Source organism: Pygoscelis adeliae, unplaced genomic scaffold (genome assembly GCF_000699105.1).
Source record: "Pygoscelis adeliae isolate BGI_AS28 unplaced genomic scaffold, ASM69910v1 Scaffold227, whole genome shotgun sequence".
NCBI lineage: Eukaryota > Metazoa > Chordata > Aves > Sphenisciformes > Spheniscidae > Pygoscelis > Pygoscelis adeliae.
Window position 1 is genome coordinate 3958139 of NW_008825100.1, and position 23941 is coordinate 3982079.

A 23941-nucleotide genomic window follows, 5' to 3' on the forward strand; every position below is an offset into this window, starting at 1 on the left:
CATAGACTTGTGAGCATCCAGGTGGCATAGCAGGTCATTAACTGCTTCCTCTTGGATTATGGGGGGTTCATCCTGCTCGCTGTCCCTGTCTTCCAGCTCGGGGGGCCGAGTACCCTGAGGATAACTGGTCTGCCTGTTAAAGACTGAGGCAAAGAACGCATTAAGTGCCTCAGCCTTTTCCTCATCCTTGGTGACAATGTTCCTCCCCGTATCCAATAAAGGATGGACATTCTCCTTGGCTCTGCTCTGTGGCACTTTTCAGTTTTAAGCTTGCCTTTGCTGTCTGCTCTGTGGAGATTTACTAGTGGTGATACCCTGTTGGGGAAGGAAGAGTGTAGTCCACTTAATCTTGAGCTTTTCTTTGGGCCCCTTGAAGGAGATCTCCTCGAAAAAGGTGATGTCCATTTCCCATGGATTGAGAGCTTATCTGCTTGAAGTTAATTCTGTTGGATGCTCAGCAGATCATGTGGCACAGTTGGATCTGAAAGGAGTGAGAGATTTGAGATTGTCATTCTCCAAAGAGTGGAGCAGAAACAGCTGGTTGTCAATTTCATGCAGCAGCACTTTTTCTGTCAGGGTTGTGCTGTGTGTGTTTATTGGAAAGCTGAAGGCAGTTCTTGACTTGCCTCTACTGGGTGTACCTGGCTGCAGAGCTTTCCTTTTGGCTGTTTTGGCAGCATTTACAGGCTCTTTAAAATGCTTGTATTGATGTAAAGGAAGTGCCTGCTGATATTTAGTCTTCACTTAAGAATCATTAAAAATCATACTCTAATGGTTTCTTCCAAGTGGTAGATTGGTAAACAGGGGCACTATCAAGTTCTGCTGGTGGTGTTTGCATCTTGTTGGGTTCCACTGGTGTAAGACAGCCTAATAGTGTGTTTTCATAATGGTGTGAACTGTATCCAACTGCTCTGCCTTTCCAGATGAAATTGGTAAAACTTAGACACATAGGACACATCTAGAAAGTTGGTACTTTATTGAAAACAACCCACTCTTGTCCTGTCCTAGGCTCTCAGTCCAGAGCTGGCTGTGGGCACACTGTCTGCTTTCATCCTGCCTACTCCTTTCAATCAATTTTGCTACTCATTTACTTAATTTCTGTCCAACTTTTGGGGGTTGGGAATTCTGAAGTTGAGATATGCCTGTCTTCTCTGCCTTTGCTGCCTGCACTGCAAAGACAGGCTGTGACAGTACAAGACACTGGTCTAAACGACAAGGCTACAGGCCCTTACTGGCAGTGCCCAAAGAAAATACTCTGAACAGCTGATATCCAATCTTCCCTATATAACACAGCAGTTAAAATGTGGGGCAGGTGCCTGGGAGTCCACAACAGACTCATCATTCAGTTCTTTTCAAGCCATTCTTTTTTCCTTGCTTTTGCATTTGTATCCAGTAACATGCAAATCTTTTGTTTGACCATTACTCATGAAGTACCCAGTGTTTGTTTTTAGGTGCTCTGTTTGTGCAGTCAGTATTGTGCTTCATCTGTGGCATTGTCCTACTAGCCTGTTCTCATGCAGTTAAAGTGCATTTTCTTCATACTTCATGCTGCTGCTGTTAGCTGTTATGGAAGGAGAATGTACTGTGTGCATCCATTTTTTTAATCGTTCACATCTCTCCCTCTCTAAAGAGCCTTTCCTAGTTTTAGTAGGGTTGTATTATAGAAAAGATTGACAGATCTTCTCTACTTAAGAGAAATGACGGCTTGTGCAAACCTGATGTGAAGGCTGCCATTATTTACATATAAGCATGAGACCCAAGGTTGAGAAGTTTGCTTCTAGAGAGTCCTCAATTTCAAGCAGGTATTTGTGTGGAAGACTTGAGTGTTACTTTCACCTGTAGTTCACCTGTCAGCTTTTTTCCTTGTATATTTGAGGTGGGATTATTGTACTCATTGGCCCTAATTTCATCTAGTTAATATTATTTAGTCTGTCTTATTTATTATAAGACCATCTAACTCACTCAGAAGTTTTAGATATTATGGTGATCTAATCAACTTGGTCAATAGCTCATCTTGCATTGTCTGACATCAAAATTCAACCATCAGAACCATTAATTCATCTGAGAGAGATGAGCTACATTTTGCAAAACTGGGAAGGATTTGACAAACCAAGAATCTGGCGGTAGTCTATATTTGAATCTTAAAGCCTAAATATGAAGGTTTCTGTTTTGTTCTGTACTGTTTTGCTTGAAAGGATACTAATAGATCCAGTGTATATGAGCCCACAGAAGCACTGTAAGGGAACTTTATTAGCTTGAGTCTAGGCATTTAAGTTCTGTATAGAAACCAGTAGAGCTTTATGAGAATATATATTCTGAAGCATGCAAATGGCACTATTTTTATAAATACGAGGATACCGTTAAAGTATTAGTGTAAAGCAGGTTCATGTTATGTGTACGTGCCTTTACTCCATTGTCATCAAAGCTGGTAGATTAGATTTTACTCTGTGCTTGAGAAAATTCCTTAAAGGCTTTTCCTGAACACTTAAAATATGCTACTGCCTTTTCAAAACAGCAAAGAAAATCCCTCTTTAGTCATTAAATCCTTCAAGGTAAACTCAATTAACTGCTATTCTTTTACCTAAGAAAACATTGTATTCTCTACCAGGCATAAAGCTTATTAAATAACTTTCTGCAAATATCTTTTATATCAAAATGACACAGAATTTGCTTAGGAATAATCCAGTTTTAAATACCTAAAATGCTAATTTTATAAAATCATAAAATTCAAATCCTTGATGTTAACAAACCTTCTAAGGGCCTAGCTCTGTTTTTCCTACTTGGACAAAACTTCAGCTAAAGTCAGTGGGATTGCTTTTTAGTATGAAAGCAGCCTAATCTTGTCTCTTCTATTTTGCATTTGGCCAAAAGAAGAGTGTGCATATGATGAGTTCCCATGACAGAGCTGACAGGCAGGAGCCTTATTAGGCTGTGGGAGATTGGTCTGGCAGCTATCGAGTGTTCAAAGATAAGAGTCTTTTGTCAAAGTAAAGAATATAGTTTAAAGCTCCCCTTAAGTGTGCATATGTCTCAATCTGTGTGCATATAAAACCATAAATATAAGGTTTTAGAAATGTTTGAGCAGCAGAAGTTAGCTTCTGTTAAAGATCTGAAGCTGCTGCTGTCTTAAAATTCAAACCACTTTTTAACCCATCTTTCAGGTATTCAGGTTCTAAATGCTTTTTTCCAGTATTTTTCACTGGAGAAAAATATCTCTGCAAGTCTGTACAATACACCTTTTTTCCTTAGGATATTTGTTCATGGCAAAACTATCCTTGTGAAAGACAAATCTCTGTAAAAATAGCATATTGGTATTGTGACTACTTTTAAAAACTTTGACCTGATTAAAAATGCCGCTGTTTTGTTCCAGAAGGATGTTTATCTTATAATTAAGGAAAAAATATTCCAGAAAGGTTTCTCTTAGCCTCATCTGTTTTGCATGTTTTGTAACAGTAGAGCTCCCCTAAATGATTGAAGATTCCTGCTCTACTTGAATAACAAAACTTGAATTGCTTAGGAAAAAAGCAGACTGTCAACCAGACACTTAATGCTGCTGAAATTTCACATCACAAACACAGCTCAGCATGTAAGGTAGTTGGTTTGTAAAAAGCCTGAGCAGGCTGCTGCAAATTATAATTACTAATGTAATAATTACCGTAAATAACAGAAATGTGACTTGACTTTGAGCTTTCTGTCCTCATTAAACTTGTTCACCTTCTCTGAAACTCTCCATGCTGCATGCTAGCACGGAGCAGTCGTATCCCCCGACCCAGCATGAGTCAGGGGTGCAGCCGCGATACCAGCCGTGAGAGCAGTCGAGATACAAGCCCTGCTCGGGGCTTCCCTCCACTTGGTGAGTACATGTAGGCGTTGGAGCTTTAAGGGTCAATTTTTTTTTTTTTCCCTTTTTGCCTTGTTCTGATTGCCCTTTCAAGACACCGCCAGGTGGAATGAGCTTGTTTCCTGTCCTCTGTTGGATTCCTGACACACTCCCCGTTTCCAACCCTGTTTCCTTTCTGTTTTCTTCTGCATGCTTCAATTCTGGTTCTCAGCATTTCTCTGTTAGTAGGAAAACAGTTTAGTTTGAACTTTTGTAATTTTTAGTTTCATTAAATCAGCTTATATGGGGCTGCTGAGCTTCACTTTACAGCACTGATGGAAATCTATGGGAGAGCAAGCCTCTGTTTTCTAGGTCACAGTGAAGTAGTCATCGTAGCCTGTTGTTGAGTGACTCTATTCATGATCTGATTTTCTTACAGCTAGGTACAGTAACAGTATATAATTTCTATACTAAATCCTTCAATAGATACAGAACTTCTGTTTTGTAGAGGTTTTGCATAACATTGTCAATCATCAATGAACAAGTTGCACATGCCATTTTGTAGGAAACTTTTTCAAGCAGCCTAAAATCGTGGAAAGGTTGAGGTTTTAGAGGAGCATCATTATCGTGCAGCTTAAGTGTACAGTACAAATAGAAAATCTCATTACACTTACCACATGCAGAAGTTTTTTTCTGTACAAGGCTAAAAACAGCAGGATAGTTAATGTTTCTGATCAAATACCATATCATATATTCAACCAAATACATTACTTGTATGAAAGATTTGTTTGTCATCTCAGACATAATGAAATGTAGGTGATCTTCAGGCCCTCTTCCTTCATGTAGTAATTTCATAGCTGTGCATGTGGTATTAAAAGTGAGAGAAAAGTGCTTATAAATTTCATCAAGGCTGAAGAACATTATTACAGGATCTATTTTGCACATAGTGACAAAATACAGGTATACGAAGTAGTGTATAAGTGGAACATAGCATTTTGGGCTTAATTCTGCAACTTTAATCCAATAGTGAGAAAAGGTTATGAAAAATATGGACAGATGGGCAAAATTTTCCTGTTTGGTTCTCATACTTGATCAATATACTGTACTTTAATCTTTTAAACTTACATATCTATCGTCATTACTGGCTTGGTTTTTCATCTCAATTTCAAATGCTGTCAGTGGAGAGTCTTGTTGACTTCATCCATATGAAATCATTGGCAAAATTCCAATTGATTTCAATGCTGTAGAGTGGAATCTTCAAGTTAATGTAAGAGAGGCTTTTGGGTTCAAAACTTCATTATTTTGAACTGTAGTGAGCTATAAAAAAATCTATTTGCTTTATCTGTAATATCTCAAATTTTGGTGAAAAATGAGAGTTCAACTTAACATTCAGAACTTGGTTCATAGCTTTTTAAGATAAATAGATTAACTTTATATTGATTAAATAAAGCTGAGCTGATACCAGAGCTATAAAAGAATAGTAGATATGCAACTGCAGCTCATTTTTAGTTACTTGTCTAGCTTCAATTTTGGATGATTTTCTCCAACTAAAGTGTTAAAGCAGGCTGTATTTCATGGTTAACTCATCAGTGTTCTATGTCATTGTGCTGTGTTTCATTTTAGTGAAAATACATTAATTGAAATACTGTCTTGAGCCCTTTTTCTGAAAAATAAATGCAGTGTACCAGAATCACAGTTGGTGTGAGTTTGGTACGCTACCACCACCACTGAGTCTGACTTGTACATTGAATATAAAATTTCAGTTACAGATGTCTATTACACTGGTTGTAACAAACTTTATTGTGGGGAGGGGGTAATTTCATTTTAACTAATGATATTTAATTACTTGAAGATTATTGCATTTCTAGAAATACATTGTTATAAAAGCCATTAAGGGAAGGTGGGGAGGAAGTATCAATACAATAGTAACCCAATATAGGTGTTATCCTATTGTCTTTTTTTCTTGTGTTTTCATGGAAATGCTTTAAGCTCGAACATGTTCATGAACTTGTTAATTATGTAGTGTGTAATTCATCTGAAAGGAATTTTTATATGTCAATTTAAGCCAAAACAATATGATTCTACTACAGTATTTCTAGAACCCAGTTAATCTTGCATTAATGCTAAGATAATGTAATCCTACTGTGCACTATTTTTGCTCATGAAGATTAACTTGTATATTAGTGAATTATACTTACACTAGCTATATGTAAATGACAGGATTCTTGCATTTAATGGTATTATGGTCAATGTCAACACTGACATCCTGACCCTGCAAATTGCTCTGCTTTGTTTTGGGGCTGCTATGCAGGTATGCGTGTCTGTGCCCCAGATGTCTTGCTTCCTAAGTTAGGAAACACCAGTGAAGAGTCACTCTACACTCAGCCTCCTTGCAGAGATGTGATTTTTTTTTGTTTGTTTGTTTTTTTTTTTTTTTTTTTGGTTATTGCTGTTTCTTCACGGGCCTTGCTCTTGCAGTGACATCCACAGGGGCACAGCGGATGGCCTGGGAGAAAGCAATTGCAAGCTCAGAATCTTAATTGTGAGGTTCAGTCCATAATCCTGCACTGACCCTGCAAATCTTTCATGAGTTTCTTAGTGTCAGTGGGATTGTACTCTTGAATAAATGCATGTGTTCTCTATACTTAAAGACCACATTGCATATTCTGTATAGCTTTTCATCAAGCTCTCACAGCTGGGAAAAAAACTTAAATTTTATTTTTCTCACTCTGCTGATTTCTATTTTATAATATTAGTATTTGTGTTTATGAATGCTTTGACTTTAACAGAAGACTTATAATTTTTCTACTGCACATGTATATGCATAGTTGACAAAGCCTATTTCTATTAGGAGGTGATTCTGCTTTGTTTTTTTCAGTTTCTTGACAGTACTAGTAACGATGTTAAAGCAACAAGGCCTTCAGTGAGTCTGTGGTGATGAATTGCTCAAATGAGCAATCAGTTTCTTGGGTCAGTTTCTTTGAGCTAGGTGAGCATGTCATTGCTAGGCACAGGGAAAACCTCTTTAGAAAAACTAGATTTCTGTAATTTGGAAATGGCTGGACCAGCTTTCCATTTGCTTTCATAAAGAACTCAACTTCATGCTGAATCCAAGAACTGAAAACCTCTCCAAAGGCACTTTGTGATTCATGTGCTGCTGACAACTGGGAATTGAAGTGGGAGCTGTATTTGGCTTCAGCTCTTCTGCTACTGTGTGTGCTCTGTTGCTGTTAACAATTTGTATACATGTGGTGCAACTCTAGACAGGTGTATGATGTGCATATTCAGATTATCTGTGCATGTACATACTTAAATTCAAGAAACATGTATGCAAAATTTGTTAAAAGCAAGAGACTTTTGATAGTAGCAACAGCTATGATATGTGTGTACGTGTGTTTGCTTGGAAAAGAAACCCAACCAAAGACCTATCTGCAGTGGTTGGCTGACCTCCCTGTATGACTCTTTCTACTTCTGTAGTTACTCATTCTCTTTGTTAACATTGGGTTTTTTTATGCAGAGGCTAGAATGTTGTGGAAAAATACCTGCAAGCACAATTCCTAACCATTTGTCATGGCTTCACTTTGGGGTTTAGATCAGACACATCTAAATCCTGCTCTGTAGTTATGTGCTCCACGTTCTCACGATGGTCGTCTTCCAGATCTGCGGGTCTGGAACGTGACTGGTGTGCACTGGGTTTTTTTGCTGAACTGCACCGGGTTTGGGACTGTTACAAATGAGTTTTGTCATGCATCGTGTTTATGGTCATGGGGGAAATGGGGGGAAGCTACAGGTGGAGGCGTTGCTGTGGGGCTTGCACTGTATCTGTTGTGCATTCATATACAGCATCATTTCCCTGTCACTATGAAACACCTTTACTGGTAGCGGTCACACGCATCCCCTTTGGATTGTGGCATTTTCTGTCTCTGGTTAAATGTGTGTTAATCCTGTGGGTGTTGCCATTCCTTCTACTTGCAGCTTCTCGACGTCATTCCAGGTCCACTAGTGCTCTCTCCACTGCTGATTCTGTTGGGCAGTCAGGTGAACAAGCGCTAACTGCATGAATCCGCTTCTTATACGTAGTCTTGTTTTACACCATCTTAACATTTGCCGTCATGTGCATCAGCCAGCACTTGGCATGTGCTTCTCACTGCTGTGGGGCTTTCTGTTCTGTTTTGTTCAATGTGGCTTTTTGTTTTGAATTTCATTTATTGGATTTTTTTAAAAATTGTATGTATTTTAGGAACATTGTGAGTAGTGTTTAAACAAAGGGTGATCCAGGGCTTTCTCAATTTTCCTGTAAATTGGATCAGTTGTGCAGCATGGGCTAAATCCGGACTGATGCAGAGTAATTGCAACTTCTGTTTATATTTCCTCTTTAGCAGTGTAGCAGTTCCCGATGTCTAGGACCGGAACCCAGTGGGTTTCATCCCATTTATTACTAAATAGTCTGGACTCCTGTCTCTGTTAATGAAAGTGCTTTGCGGGATCCTCTCCAAAATACGCAAGAGCAGCAAGAATTAAGCACCTGATGTGCTTTCAAAATGAACTTTGGAGGATAACATGTGCTAATCCATTCTTCGTATAATTCTGAAGGCCTTGTCCAAAGTACATGGAAGTTGTTGAAAAAATGATTCCCTTAATTTCACTGGGCTTTGCATCAGAAGATTGATGCTTACATATAATGAGAAAAATCTGCAGATTCCAGTGGCTTCTTCCCCACCCCTGTGCTGGATTTGCAGTTGCAGAGAACCTGTAACTCCCTTTGCAGTCAGGATATTTCACTGGGAGTCTTAAAAAGAAATGAATGAGGGCTGCTAGCTTTGAGTCAATAGAAACTTAGTTGTGGAGACAAAGATGATGTCAAAGATGAATGAGGGCTTCCGTGTTTGCCTGGAGGCTAAAATTGCGTAAGGAATTAGTGATACTGAAAGTTATTTAATTAACCCCCTTCAGGTAGGGAGTGAAAAATATTCTGTTTGTCTTAAGTCTAATTAAATGGCTGTCACTTAGCTAAAACTCTCAAAACATTTCCCTTGTCGGGTTACTTGGCAGAAATGATGCAAGCTGATTTGACTCTTTGGCATTTTTCAAAGTAACAATCTGAATTTGTATTTAACAAAAATAATTGAAAAGATTTTAAAAAAGAAATCTCAATTGTAATACAGATTTAAGCTTTGTTTGCATTCAGCTTCCTGTGATAGTCACTTCACGCTTGGCTCCCGTGGTTTGGTACAAAGCATAACCATGTATATGGTTACCTGTGTCCTAAAGAATGCCAAAATCTCCCTAAAAATGGCAAAATTGGATCAAAAATGGTGGTTGGGAGTTTTCACCAAGTTTGTAACAAGTGTAATGAATCTAGCCAGGGAGACAAGGGAATGTGGCCAGAGCACACTCGGCTTATTTCTTGCCCAGTAACATTGGGCTTGCCTGTACTGGTTATTCCTGGAGCCAAATGTGTTCCCAGCCCCATGTTAGAGAGATGCCGAGGTCTCTCCTAAGGTCTAACTTCTGCACTCAGGTATGGCAACAGTGTCTTGGGGAGAAGCCCGGAGTGACTTGGGTGTTAGGAATTTAAAGATCACTGAAAGAAGTATTTTAGAAAATTCCTGATAGCCAAGGAGACAGATAAAAGCCAGCATGCCACACTGTACTTAATTTGTTAAAAAAGCTCCATTTTGTTTCTTTATGCTGGGTATTTAAACTGATCTACAAGTGAGTTACTTTGTCATTCTGTTCTTCATTTTGAAAAAAACAAACTATCTTCCCTTTTCTAATGTAATACTAAATTAATGTGAAAAGAAATGACAATGGTATTTTTTGATGCTATGTTATTTCAAAAGTTAAAGCCAAATTCTGATCTCAGTAATACTTGAGTAATGTCATTGCGTTGGGTTTAAATATAAAACTGAGTCCAAAACTTGTCTCAACATTTACAGCCCTTGTACTGTACCAGATATCATTTACACTTAAGAAATTACTTGTCTTCTGTACATCTTTGTAGTGTACATCTCTGTAGTAGTGACTTTAGTTTCAATCAGACCTAATGCATTATCATCTTCTCTGTGCTTCTATTAAGAGTGTACAGATCTTTCAATTTTAGGGATGAAGCAGTTTCACCTAAATATTTGAATTGATTCTTCAACCCAAGCGCATTAAAAAAGGGGATAGTAGTAACACATACAACTTTTATTTCTTTGTGAAATGTCATGATTTGATTACTTTTGGCAGTAGTTCTAAGAAGTTTGTTTATTTTTTTCCCTTGTAATGTGTTTTGTAGAAAATGTGCTTTTGTTGGAAATCAGAAATGTCTTGTCTGGGTATGTAACTCTGAGAAGCCGTACATTTTGATAGTTAACACTTCTATTTGAAATAAATACTAGTCTTCAGGTGTTTTTTTTTTTCTTGAAATACTTCAGATTTAAAAAATCTTCCCTATTTCCCCTCAGTAGCTTGATCTCTGACACACTCGGGTAAAGCTTTGGAATTAGGACAGTAGACTGGCAAACTTCAGTCTCTGATTTAAATTATGCATGTCAATGTGAGCTAATTCCTTAAAAGGTATTTCAGCACAGTAGGTTTTTAAAGAAGAAAGCAATGAAGTTTCGTGATAAGTGCAGTGTTTTTAGTTATGCATTTTGACAAACAGTATTTTCCATTCGTTAAATTAAATATAGATGAATTAATAAAAGACCTGTGAGACTTGATCCCTCTCTCTTGCTGCTTGATGACTGCCTCCAATGTGGAGCAGCTGAAGGTCTATTAAATGGGTTCATGCAGCTTGATTCGTGCACTTCTGAATTTGCTGGCAAAACTCTTATTGGCACGTGTGGGTGCAGGGGACAGAGCTGTAACATATGTCCCAGGAAGGGTGTTCCCAGTCCTTCTTGAGCAAAGACAAGCCCACGTGGAAACAAAAACTTGGAATGCCAAAAACAATCTCTTGCTGCTTATAGACCAGAGCCAGGATCCCATTTATACAATTATCTGATCTACCCCCATCTAGAAGGACTGTGCTGCCAGAGCCGGGCCTCTGATACTCAAGTCACTGATTCTGTCATACCCCTACTAGCATGGCTTTCTGAATTTGGCCTTTGCCCAAAGAAACTAATTTCAGTAACTTTTTTTGGTAGACTGGGCAAATTATAAAGTAAACTAACTAGTATTAGGAGTGTAAATGGCATTTCGGACTCAATCCTGTTGCTTTGGATGCCGTTGAGAGCTTTGCCATCAAATTCAAAGGGAGAAAGATCATATTGTTTGATCAAAAAAATCAGTTTTGATATATCATAGAGCTTTTAAATGGCGTTTAAACTACTTCTCAAGAACAGTAATAAAACAAAAATTGGAGTTGCTTCACAAGCAAATAATAAACCTTATTTTTATACTGTGGGGCGTAGAGGGATATTCTACTGGCTAATCAACCCTTGAGACATTAAATAGGTTAATCTGGTGTTGCTAGTCTCGCATCCTTGCCTGAGAAAAAGCTGCAGGATGGATGAGTGCTCGGGTATTAACATGTTCTGACGCTGGGCATGATTCTGTCTCTCTGAAGTTAATGAGAAGCTTTCTCTTGATTTCCGAGTGTGCCAGATTGGGACCGGCATGTCTGCCTCTGACATTAAAATAAAACTTTGAAACAACTTCTGCATAAAAAGAAACACAAAATAGATACCCTGCTTCCCAGCTTAAAAGAAATTAAAAAGTTGCCCTGAGGATCCAAAATTGTCTCTGGGGCCCAACAAACAATAGTTTGTTTCTTACTCTAATGGCAAACTCTCTAGAGCTGTGGATAAAAGTGTTTAATGGAAAAGCACTGCGAGTTCCCAGAGCCCGTGGGGAGAGCTGCTTGGACACCTGATTAGGATTCCAAGTGAATGTGAATTCATTTAACAATCCCTTTCAATGTTGTCTTTTGTGCAGACCGGTTTGGACTCGGACAGCCAGGCAGGATGCCTGCTTCTGTGAATGCCATGCGAGTCCTGAGCACAAGCACAGATCTGGAGGCTGCTGTGGCCGATGCACTGGTAAGAGGAAAAATACAAAATGCTTCCAACACCGGAAAGTGGCTTAAAGTTACCTGTACGTACGTTCTCCTCTTTCTAAATAGCTTTGTTCTGATTGTGCCAGTGTCTGATGCTGTAGAGTTAGTTACCTTTTGCTGTTTTGTGTTTGGGTATATGAGCAGCAATATTTATTTCCTTATTGCATGTTAGTTCTCCACAGTTGTTATCAAGCAGACTGCTGTGGCTCCCTGCTTGAGCTGCAGGATGGGTTGAATCAGGTGTTTGCCTTTCACTTGGCTGATAGAGGATGAATGTGGCGCTGTGGGGGTGCTCGGCACCTGTGGGGTCAGGGATTTCCATCAGTCCTGTAACCTGCATGAAGACTTTGTCAGAAAAACAGTGTTCTCTGTTAGTGTCGATTCCTGATCAGGTTTCAACAAGAACTGAGAATTTCACAAGTTCCTGCCCTGTGTTATTTGCACCTGGCTAGATACTCGGATCAGCTCATAATTTGGCTTGTCTGTAATCAGTACCATCTCATGCAGTTAAATTGAAGTGTATTTGTGTAGTGTGCTCCTTGTACTTTCTAAATATTCAGTGCATTTCCAAGTAAATTTATTGTCACATATTTGTCCTGTATAATCTTACTGTACTATAATATCTCTTGGGTAGAACCCAGAAAGTGTCTTCTGCTCTTCAGAAAACAAGTGTTAAGATAAGCCTTTGGATTTACCTTGGTTTTGGGGGAGAGAGGATGTGTAGAGGCAGGAGTAATTATTCTACAGCATTACTGGGTACCAGTGTACCTTGGGTCTTCTCTGGCTCTAGACCTGAGCTGAGGGGAGGATCTCCTGATGTGTCTGAGGCAGACATCTCAGATCTCTCTCTGAGAACGAACCGTGTCCCCAGAGTTTGAGATGTCCTTTCTCCATTTCCTAGTTCACTTTTCCTAAGGATGGCTAACATCATTTTCCTTTTTGTATTTGATTATTACCCAGCTCATGTCACCTCCATTTCTAGATGATTATTAGAGTACTCCTAGAGAAATGTCTTTTTCTTTTTTTTTTTTACAAAGTCTACCTTTCCATAAAAAATAGAAGTACTTGTGAACAATATAGAGGCAGGACAGTATATAATAGATGGCACTGTTGCATTTAGTGGGCTGAATTGTTAGTAGGCATTTTCATTATCAAATACAACAGCTTGTGAGGCAGTTTCTGCTGTTAGCACCTCAAATTTGCCACTAGAGTAGTTCAGGGCATAATTATAGGTGATGGTTTGCCTGCGTAAATGAAATCAGACTGTATCCCTGAATGTGAGCAGTTGCTGAATATGGGTTTCTTGAGGAAGGAGAGGTTAGCAGTGAATTCAAACACCACTGTGATCACTGAGATGTCTTTGGATATGACTTAATCTTCAGCTAGACTTACGGAGTTCCCTTTTAAATATTCCACTTTTATAAACTAAACATTATACTGGAATGCTAAAATCTTAGAGTTGAACACTTAAAAGGGAAGTGTGGCTGGAGACTAAGTAGTGCTACTGCCCGCGTTGTCAATCTGAATTTGGATGACTTTAGGGGATGCAACATGATCTTGTTGTCCCCTTCTTTCCCTCCACACCAATTTGCTCTTGGTTGTTTTCTGACAACAGACAATTTACAAACTCGGTTCAGGCTCCTTTTGAGAGAGTGTAGTGTGATGCCAGCTTTTACCCAGAAGCCTTGTTCTTGGATGAGTATTCTTTTCCCTGTAGTAGGAAATGAAAAGAACTTCTCCAAAGATGGCTTCAGCCAAATACTCAGTTTAAACAAAACACAGTGGGTCATTTTGTGACCTCTACTCCATGCATAAAATTCCTGTTGCATTCACTGCTTCTGTTAGAGAGCTGGACTTGGCCTAAACCCACAGTGTCTATACTGGGAATCAGTGCCCAGATCTGTCAGAAAAGCTCAAAGGGTGATGGAAACTTTGGCATTAAGTAGGGCCTTTAAGCCAGGGGTGCCAGCCAGGGGGTCTTAAAAGAAGCTAAGCTTCAAAAAAAGTGTGGTGTAAGAACTGTGGGTTGAAAGAGAACTTGGTTAAGTGAAGTTGATTAAATGTGCTGTACTATAGATAGTGGTTTCCTGACATCAGAATTTCTTTCCAAGACTCTAAAATCAAATGTTACTGATAATGTGTGGGGAAATAAATCACTACCAAAAAACTCTGGTATCTTCCAGAGCAGCGTTTCTGAAAAGTAAGCAAAGAGGTGCTGTATATAGATCTGTCATCAAAAACCTTATTAACAGATAATCTCACTTCCAAGCTTCCTAATGGACATGGCAGGGTATACGAGTAGTGCAGCAGTTAGGAGATAAAGCCAGGCGTTATTATACCCACTTTTATTTTGCATAAACTGTATTTTTTTTTATTTGCTAAGACACATTTGCTATACGTTTTTGTTGCAAAAACAAACCCTACATAAGCTTCTGACATAATTCTCTATGCTTTTTCCCACCCTTCAATATTTTCCTGCCTACAGCTGTTAGGAGACTCCAGGAGCAAGGTACTAGTGCTTTCTTGACTTTTTTATTTCTACTTTCCAACTTTCCCCACCCTGTTGCTAACACCCATGATACTGCACTTGAGTTAATTTCTATGCTTCAATCCTGCAGTCCTAGTGGAAGCAAATGTCTGCTGGCTTCACAAGTCCAAGAACTGCAGGACTGGACACTGGAAGGAATTCTGTAGCAAACACTTTAGAATCTAGGCGGTCTTCTGATACATTGTCTTATCCTGTTCTGTTAAGGTTCATTTAAGAGTTTGTTTTGCAGTATAGTATGCAATTTGTTTTGCTACCATAATTTTTCTAATATCCCTTCTAATATCAAGGTTGTCAAAGATGTACCTAAGGGAATTAGGTCCTCTAATGCCATGCTGTGGAAATGAGTGGGATTTGAGTACTCAACTCCCTTAGGAGCCTCTGGAAAAATCCTAGCCCAAACTAACAGAGAAATTGTCATGTCCTATATCCCAGTGCATTTCTAGAGTCACTTCATTATCAGTATCAAAGTGACTGTGCATGCCAGCACAGATTCCTTCAGCTCTTCCTTCCTTACCTTTTTTTTTCCTTGAAGTAGAGGTTGTATCATCATAGAATCTGTAACAGTGGAACTGGCCATTATTGACAATAAAACAACATGATTTCATTACCAGTAGCTAATTACACTGGGCATAAGTATCTCGCTTTCGTGCTGGGGAAGGCAGGCCCTGCTCCCATTAGTCACTTGAATATTCTCATTGAAATCAATAGGATCTGTCTTGCTCTACTGCGAGAGGTAAGCAGGCAGTGCTCGGTGACGTCTTTAAATGCTTATGTCACTAGAACAATAGCAATAATCTTCCTTTTTAGTGATTACGGATAGAATGTTTTTCTTTTGGTATTGATGTAACCATATATAACTTACTAAGTCTGAGTTTCCCCTTTTCCAGAAAAAGCCAGTGCGAAGAAGATATGAACCCTATGGGATGTACTCCGATGACGATGCTAACAGCGATGCATCAAGCGCTTGCTCAGAGCGCTCCTATGGTTCCAGGAATGGGGGCATTCCACACTACCTGCGGCAGACTGAAGATGTGGCCGAGGTCCTGAACCACTGCGCCAGCTCCAACTGGTCTGAAAGGAAAGAGGGGCTCATAGGTCTTCAGAACTTACTGAAAAGCCAGCGGACACTGAGGTGACCTTGGTAGTTTTATAGTGTCGGTCATTTATGAGAGATGGCTGTAGTCAGAATTCAGTAATATGCACCTGCCTTATGTAGACAGATAGTATCTTTCACAGCTGTGAAGGCTTTGTCTCCACAATGTGGAACTTTAATTACTGTTGGAAAAATTTCTGCTATGTCATCAGTATAACTCGTGTTAAATTTGTAGCAGCGATGTAGAAAGGACTCAGGTAAGCATGCTGTCTTCTCTTAGCCTTTCTCTGTCTTGTGAAGACCTCCAACGGTAGGTGCTTGCTGCAGCACAGTGAGATTTCCCACAATGATGGTAATGTGGTACCATTACCATTACCACCCCTTTCATTATCAGTATCAAAGTGACTACCATTCAAAGGGTGGTACCATTTTTACATTAGCCTGTTTGAACCTTCAATATTTTTTCCCCAGCAACTTAGCTGGTGAAGCACACACTCACTGTACTTATTCTAAAATGACTTAGGGTGTGTGTGTTTCAAAGATGAGATCAGATGATGCTCTCAGTATATTGAGTATACTTTGACTCTTTATGAAGGCTGTGTTAGGTACAATTAGAGATATTATTTGTAAGTCTTGAAAAATCTTGTATCAGAAACTTGAGTCTCCTATAAATGGTGTAGTTTAGAATGTAGAGGGAAGTTTCTTAAGTCAATGAAGTAGGTGTAGCAACTCTGAAACTTTGCTTATGGTGGGAGATGCAGACCTTTTCCCTTGCTGAAAGCCAAATAAACCCTTCAAGCACCTTTGGCATGTCACACGTTAAAACAGATCCTAGAATTACCCAGTAGTCATGTGGAAACTTCATGTGGCCACAGGTCACGTTGACAAAAGACAACTGGCTCTCAGGCCATAGGCTTTTCACCCTTAGTTTATGGTGAAAGTATTTGGAAACAAGATGTTTATCTTTTGGTTCCTTTGAAGATAACATTCACAAATAGCTGTGATGTTTTTATTTCCCTATTATGAATATTATGTACTTAAATTATAACCAAGTTTGTAAGTGGTTGTTGTATGGTTTATAGCCTACCTACTTGGATTTGCACAATTGTTTCCATTTTAAAAGGCCTTTGCTGGCTGAAAATATTTGATGGTTCATGTTAACAGACTGAATGAAAATGTACTGAGAGCAGGCCTGGAAAGGTTATTCTCTTGCTATCATAAAAATATTCTAGCACTTCACATGATGTGATGCAGTCCTTAAGTGGGAAGTGTTACAGTTTTTTCAATATGGGTAGTTAGTCTCTAGATCAGAGGTGCTTTCTGATGTGGCCTATTTACGAGTCTTTTAAGATACTTCCCACATGTATGCTGTCTTTTTTTTCCCTCTTTCTTTATTTTAACGAACTGTCTGGAAAGACTCTGGCACCTCGTATACTTGCATGAAAAAGTTGAGTGAGACTTTGATTTTTGCCACAAAGGTGTGTGAGGATTATAACCAAGGTTTTAAGTCCTGTTGGGGATAGTTCAAGGGAGGAAATGCTGAGAAGGCTGGATGATGGGCTATTTATCCAGATCAGTAGCTCTTAGCAGAATTGCCAGTAGAATTCAAGTATTGTTTTCAATCCTGCTGGTTGCAGTTTTTGAACTGTACTGCTGTCACTAGTCCCTCAAGCTAGTATGTTTACTTAGTTTTAATCCTGAATAGTTTATATACCTGTCCCAGAAACTACACCCCTACAGAGTTATTTTTTTAATTTGATACTGGTTTTAGTACTCTAGATTGTTTCCTTTGGTTTGCGTTCGGTCTGCTTCCTCCTTGGTTCAGGGTTGATCTGGTGCCTGTTCTAATGATTAGATTTTATCATCCTATTTGTTCCCACGGCATCTTGCAGAACATCATCAAGGTCATTAGTCCAAGGGGCAAGTCTGTCTGTCTTCTAATTAAACCTGATGTCTTCTGTTGTGGTATAACAAGTTGAATGAAAGGCAGTGATGTGGCTAGGTTTTCTTTAGTACTCTGAACTGAAAAATGGCTGATCCTACGTTAGCTGTGACTTGCAGTATGCAAGTGGTATGGCACTTACCTATCCTCTGTTTCATACAGCTTCACGTGGTCTAGTTCTCTAGGGGCTCTCCATAAGGTCTTCTAAATAAAACAAGGCCAACAAGTCCCTTAAGGAAATGTTCTTCCGCTGCCTGTTTCAATTTGTTACTTGCATTGTTACCTTGGGTCCATGAGCTTTTAGAAAGAGACACGCTTATACGTGTTGTCTTCATGTAACCTTTGTCCAGAAAGAAAATTCATTAGAGTCATAAATAGGAGTTCATTCAGAGAGCTGCAATCTGCATGAAGTCAGGAGAGCACTGTAGAGTAGTTGTTTTGAGACTGCGCAGTCTCATCCTGAATGAAGCTGACAGCTTGCTGTGGTGTTGTTACAAAGACTTTTTCCTCTACATCAAACTCTTAAGACCATTGTTTTTGTGACCTTTTAAAATTTGATCAGCCTTTCATGCATAGCTTTATTTGAAAAAATGTCCTGTGTTGCTTATAAACAAGCTAACATAAAATAATTGCAGACTACTAGCATATTCTGGCCTGTTCTTTGAAGCTTATTTTGAGAGAGAGGGAGATATGTTTGGTGGATTGTAGAATTAACGTCTTTCTGGAAAGAGGGTACCTGTAGTCAAGATCTGAATGGCTGTTCTCTGAGCAATAGATGTGCATTTCGCTAGTTGCTCCAATTACATAGTAATTGTGAAAAATATCTAATTGCGTCCATAGTATGCAGGAAATGTTACCTAACTGTCTTGCTCTGTTTTGCTTGCACAGTAAACAAGCAAAACTTCTGCATTCTTTGGCAGTTTGCCTTGCAGGAAAACTAAGACTTGTATTTTCAATACATTTGCAAATAAGAGCTTTGGCACCAAACAGTTCTGCATTTGACTCAAACTCAGTATCTTATGAAGGGGACCCATACATCATTCTTTTTTCCCCTGGCATAAAAAGAGCATTACTGAGCACCTAATAATTTCTTACTAATAGGAACTTAAGTTGTGCCTTGATTTAATTATCTTCTGATTTACTAGGTTGCCCACTTGTTAATCTGTCCTCCATTTCTATGTATTTGTCTCCTTGATGTGCCTGCTCTCAGACTTTGGAGTCAGTTCTGGTAACATGTGGTATGTTAATACTGCGTGGTTCTAGACTGATTGTACTGAAACAACTGAGAATTTAGACCAAAATATTTATGATTAGTATATATGCAAACAGCATGAAAGTTCTGATTTTACTTGAAAATTTGAATTCCCTGGTACAAAGGAGACTTGAGAAACCTATTCCTAGGCTGCAAAAGACCTGTGTTTCAGTGAGTCAGTGACCTTGACACAGGCAGAAAGTAAATACCTCCCGAATGTGCACATTTCAGGTTGTCTTCTGCAATCCAGAATATAGAAGAAAATAGAAGCAGCAGAAAATACAAGTGTCTGGCTTATGATTTTAAAAAATGTTTTAGATTTCTTAATGTAAGGCTGGTGATCCCAGCAGTTAAACTGGAATGCCAGTTAAGTCTTTGCCTAGATAGAGTTTTCAGAAGTGTGACTTAAGTAACATTTAAATAAAGAAGGTTAGATCTTTCAGCTGTTAATATTTATTAGCTTTTTTGCTGCAACTAAAGCTTTAGCATTAATATCATGTTTTATTTATGTATTCTAGCCGAGTCGAGTTAAAAAGGCTATGTGAAATATTTACTCGCATGTTTGCTGACCCTCACAGCAAGGTAAGATCACAAAGACTTGGCTCACTCTTACATTACCATGTGTGCACATTTGACACTGTTCCAAGATGAATGTTCTGTATTTCTACCCCTGCCATCTGCCGGGGGAGACTGGCATTTATAAATCTCCTTGATTTTTATCTGTTTTACAATGAAGGGCTGTGTCTCAGTCTCTCTTATGTTGCTAGGAACTGGTTACTCTGTGCTTCCCAAGGAGCAACCTAATACCTTTCAGATGTCAGGTCCTGGAGTAAGAAGTTCAGTTTTATTTGTACATCTCTGGGGAGTGTCTTGGTGATACTCAGTACAGTGAGGTCTGTGAAGGGTAATGAGCCACAGTTCAGCATCATGGTCTCTGGGGTTTGTGTATTGTGTACACCTGGGAGCAGTATGGAGTCTCACCAAGATATTGTTCTGGATCTCATAAATAAATAAAGTCTTTAATATAGCCACTTTGCCTTCTTTATAACACTGACCTTTGAAGTTAAAGGCCGTGGCATGAATTTACAGACATCTCTTAAAAAGAAGCAGACTAGGGAATGGGGAGGTTGGGTCCACAGGCATGTTCAGACCACAGGCATGTGGTCTTCTGTCGACAGGTAAGCAGGAGCAGGGAGAGGGGAGAAGGGAGTTCTCATGCCCTTTCCTGAGGAGGTTTGCTGGTTGAGGGCAACCAGTAATGGCTGGGTAAAAACATCTGCTCTTGGGTTAAGTACAGTTTGAGAAAGAAGAAATTGTATAAATATTTGTACTTCAGACCACTTGGTAAACTAGTTTTAATAAATCATTGTCAGGTGGAAATCCTGTGGGCAGGCATAGTTGCTTGTCACAGGTCTTGCTTGAAGCGTGCGCTTTTGGCCGTAATTATAGTCTGGACCAGCTGTCCACAGGCCTCACCGAGTGTGGCAGTTCCTACCTGTAAGGTCTTAATGCTTTGGCTCTCAAAGGTTCAGTATGTGTTGTGGAAAGGGTGAAGGTGTAGCTATTTATTTGTAAAACATTTCCAATTTCTGAGTAATGTGAGGGTTTATTGAACACTGGACTCAAATATGTCCTCTGTGGCAGCAGTGGTCTGTCATCTGCACTGCTTTTATAGAATTATTGCTACAAACTCATTAATTGTGGTGTTAAACATATGTAAACTTTGTTATATATAAACATATGTTACTTTTGTGAGTGAGGAGACTGGATCTCACCCAAGGTATATAATGTTTTAAGTAACTCTGCTGAGAGGAGATTGTTTTAAGAAAATGTAAACTTTCAATGAATGCATCTTTTATCTGTTGACAAACTGCATCTGAACAACCAGCCTTGATCACTGTGTGCTAATGAGTGGTTTGTTTTGTTGCATGGCCTGCTTTGCTGTGGAATTCACAAAAGAGAGTAAGTGTATTCTACCCCCTTCCTTCATTCGTTTCATGTGGTATTTTAATATGACACGTTTGAGATGTGTCTTGTCTGATTTTTTTTTCAGAGCAATGTAGTCACTAAAATCATTCATTCATGAAACTGTCTATAACAAAATCATCCTGAAACTCAGATTGTAAACGCCTCCCCTTCGATTATTTTTATTTAAAGCATGGTATTCCTTTTCGTGATACTTGTTTTGTTTATAGGTCTTCAGCATGTTTCTGGAAACCCTGGTTGATTTCATCATCATTCATAAAGATGACTTGCAGGATTGGCTTTTTGTTCTCCTGACCCAGTTGCTAAAGAAAATGGGAGCAGATTTGCTGGGGTCTGTGCAGGCAAAAGTTCAAAAAGCTCTGGATGTCACCAGGTAGAGTACTCCAATGGCAAATGTTATGGAGGTTTTTGCAGGTTTACAGGAAGGCATTTGATGAACATTTTAGAAACCCAGCAGTGCTGTTTATTTTGAGGGCTCAATCTTGATCAATACCAGAATAAAGGAGAACAAAGTTATGTCACAGTATTTCAAGCATTGAATTAAAAAGGCCTGTCTCTTTTCTAAATAGATAACTTTAAAGCATAACATTTAAAATGTCTAACTGATTGATTTCATTAATTTGTGTGTTTTTGGTGTGCATATGCTTTGATATCAATTTTCTTTTTGATTGATGGAAAAAAGAATATTTTTAGTGTTCAGAATATGAATGGTGCTTTACCACAAAGTTCAGAGCATCTTTCATGTTGTTCAAACAGCAAATAATGGTAATGTCAGGATAAGACCTTGAATGCTGCTGCAATGTGCACACCAATTCTGTAGTCGATGTCCTTTTCTAAGGATGTCCAGCACAGGACACTGTTACAATAAAGTTCAGCTCATCCTGCAAGTAGGATAATTAAGAAAGAAGTAGTAGTAATCCAGGAGGAAACAGGATAGAGGATGGAAAAAGAGGAGAGAAATCAAAACCAGGTATGAACTCTCAGGACAAGATAAACCAGGCTGCTACTAGAGATAAGGGAACAAAGCACAGCCTGAAATGAAGAAGGAACGGACAGGTGGGCCAGAAGCCGGATAAGTATACAGCAAGCAGATAGCGTAACAGTGCATAAAGGTATTGACTTAGCAGTTTTCTCCAGTATTAAATCAACAGTCAGCTAATCCTTAGACTTGGAGTTTCTCTGGTTGATGGTAAAGTTAATAAGAAGAGAAGTGTGATAGGTGGTGAAATCTGTTGTGTAAGCTTTAATGTATTAATTTAGTCCTGAAAATTTGTTGCATTACTTTTTTGCCTTTGTTTTCTTTGGACAGGGATTCTTTTCCATTTGATCAGCAATTCAACATTTTGATGAGATTTATTGTAGATCAGACCCAAACGCCAAACCTGAAGGTCAGTATCAAAAGCCTTTTCACTAAAGCATAAACATGGTTGTCTTAGCTTGCCGTGTCAGGCATACCATAAAGCATAGAACTCATGATAAGATAACTAATTGTAAGTACCTGCATGATACAGAAATGATATCGGCAACTTTGGTTAACTCTCTTGTTCTCCATTTTAATAAATCTAAATATCTTTAAAATAGGGCCCTATGACTCATCACAAGTCCCTAAGAGTTGGGCTTTAAGCACGCTGCAATGTGCTTAAGGTTTAGACATGGAACATTCCTCTTCACCCTGGTCTTGGTCAGAAGAAAACCTGTCTGTGCAGGACGGAAGGGACCAGACCCTGTCTGAACGGCTGGGAAGCTGGGACCCTAAGCACACCTTAACAAGTGCTGCTTGCACAGATCACACGTAGCACATGTAGGGTCTGAAGGAAAAAACATCAGAACTTTCTATTACTGAATCCTCCCAAAGGGATACTGTTGTGCAGACTTTTTCAGGAGGCGGCTGTTTCAAGGTTATAGGAACACTGTAAACTCTGGAAGTCATACACATTTATTTTCCAGAGACAGGAATATACAGGATGCCAAATGACTCAAGTGTTCTTTCTTCAATATCCCAAATTTTGGATCTTTTGAGACTCCAGCATTTTGGTTTGAGACCAAAAGCTATGGTTTGGCATCTGGAACAATAACTGCTAGTGGAAACAGCGTGGTGGAGTACTGATTTGCTTATGCAAACGCCCAAGCAGACATATGTAACTCAAGCCAGTTCTGATAAACCATTCCAGACTCTTACCTCACAAAATTTATCCTGTGTAGAAAGTTGCTCTTGATTTTTGAAACATGACATAGAGACATGTCACAGGGATATTTTTTCCCCCATGTGACATAGGTCTTGTCAATCTGTAATGGTGTCTGTTTATTATGGGATAATCCATCTTTGCCAGCTCATAAGATTAACAAATCCCTTTTCACTTCGCAGGTGAAAGTTGCTATCCTGAAGTATATTGAGTCCTTGGCAAGACAGATGGATCCAACAGACTTTGTGAACTCCAGTGAGACAAGACTTGCTGTATCTAGAATTATAACTTGGACAACAGAACCAAAGAGCTCAGATGTGAGAAAGGTAAGCCAGAATGATGAAGTATTTGCGGTAATTATTGTTCTAAAAAAAACAACAAAAAATGGTCTTAAAGGAAATGGAAAATTCAGTGGTTAAATTCTAATTTTGAAAAATGGATTTTACATACCTTACTGTCCAAACCAAATTGTCAGTTCAGTAAAGACATTTCTGAAGCATGTCTTCATATATTTTTTTTCTAGTAGGTCCTTAGCCATGTGACTTTGACTACTATTACCATGCAAAAAGAGATCATATTTTGAAAATGTGGTTTTTTTCTTGAGCAGTCTGGAAATATCTCTAGGTTTTTGTTTATTTAGGTGAAGGCTCTGTGCTTTGTAGACTCAAATGAAATCTAGCATGACTTCTGTGTTGTTACATTGTTAAAAGAAAGTAAATAAATCAGTAAGCTGCCAGGGGCTCTCAGCTCTTTTAAGAGCTGTGTGTTTATCTCAAACTGACACATTTAGGTCAGGCCTGGGTAATACAGTTACCTTGTTCTTTATCTTGCTGTAGATGCAAGTGTCAGGCAAGCTAAAATGGGCAGATAGTGATACTCATCTCTCCCAAGAGAAAAGTGAGACGTAGTTTTATATACCTGGCATCTGTAACACAACTTAAAATTACCTTCTCTTCCCAGCCCAGATGTAAAAATAGATTCCAGTAGGAGTTTAAGGCTTTGAGATGTACTTGGATTAAAAAAAAAAAAAACATTAAGCATTTCAGAACGTAAAAATTGTATGAGATTTTGAC

At 38.9% G+C, this 23941-nt stretch overlaps 1 protein-coding gene across 2 annotated transcripts in view; it reads left to right on the forward strand.

Annotated features, from left to right (window-relative positions):
* Positions 1 to 23941, forward strand: part of CLASP1 (cytoplasmic linker associated protein 1) — a 186229-nt gene that overhangs the window by 116215 nt on the left and 46073 nt on the right. For both annotated transcript variants that reach the window (XM_009327145.1, XM_009327146.1), the window contains exons 22-29: positions 11744 to 11847; positions 14350 to 14373; positions 15300 to 15544; positions 19218 to 19281; positions 20659 to 20661; positions 20895 to 21058; positions 21995 to 22073; positions 23051 to 23194. In XM_009327145.1, coding sequence (XP_009325420.1) covers positions 11744 to 11847; positions 14350 to 14373; positions 15300 to 15544; positions 19218 to 19281; positions 20659 to 20661; positions 20895 to 21058; positions 21995 to 22073; positions 23051 to 23194 — 827 coding nt within the window. The remainder of the gene's footprint in view (positions 1 to 11743; positions 11848 to 14349; positions 14374 to 15299; positions 15545 to 19217; positions 19282 to 20658; positions 20662 to 20894; positions 21059 to 21994; positions 22074 to 23050; positions 23195 to 23941) is intronic.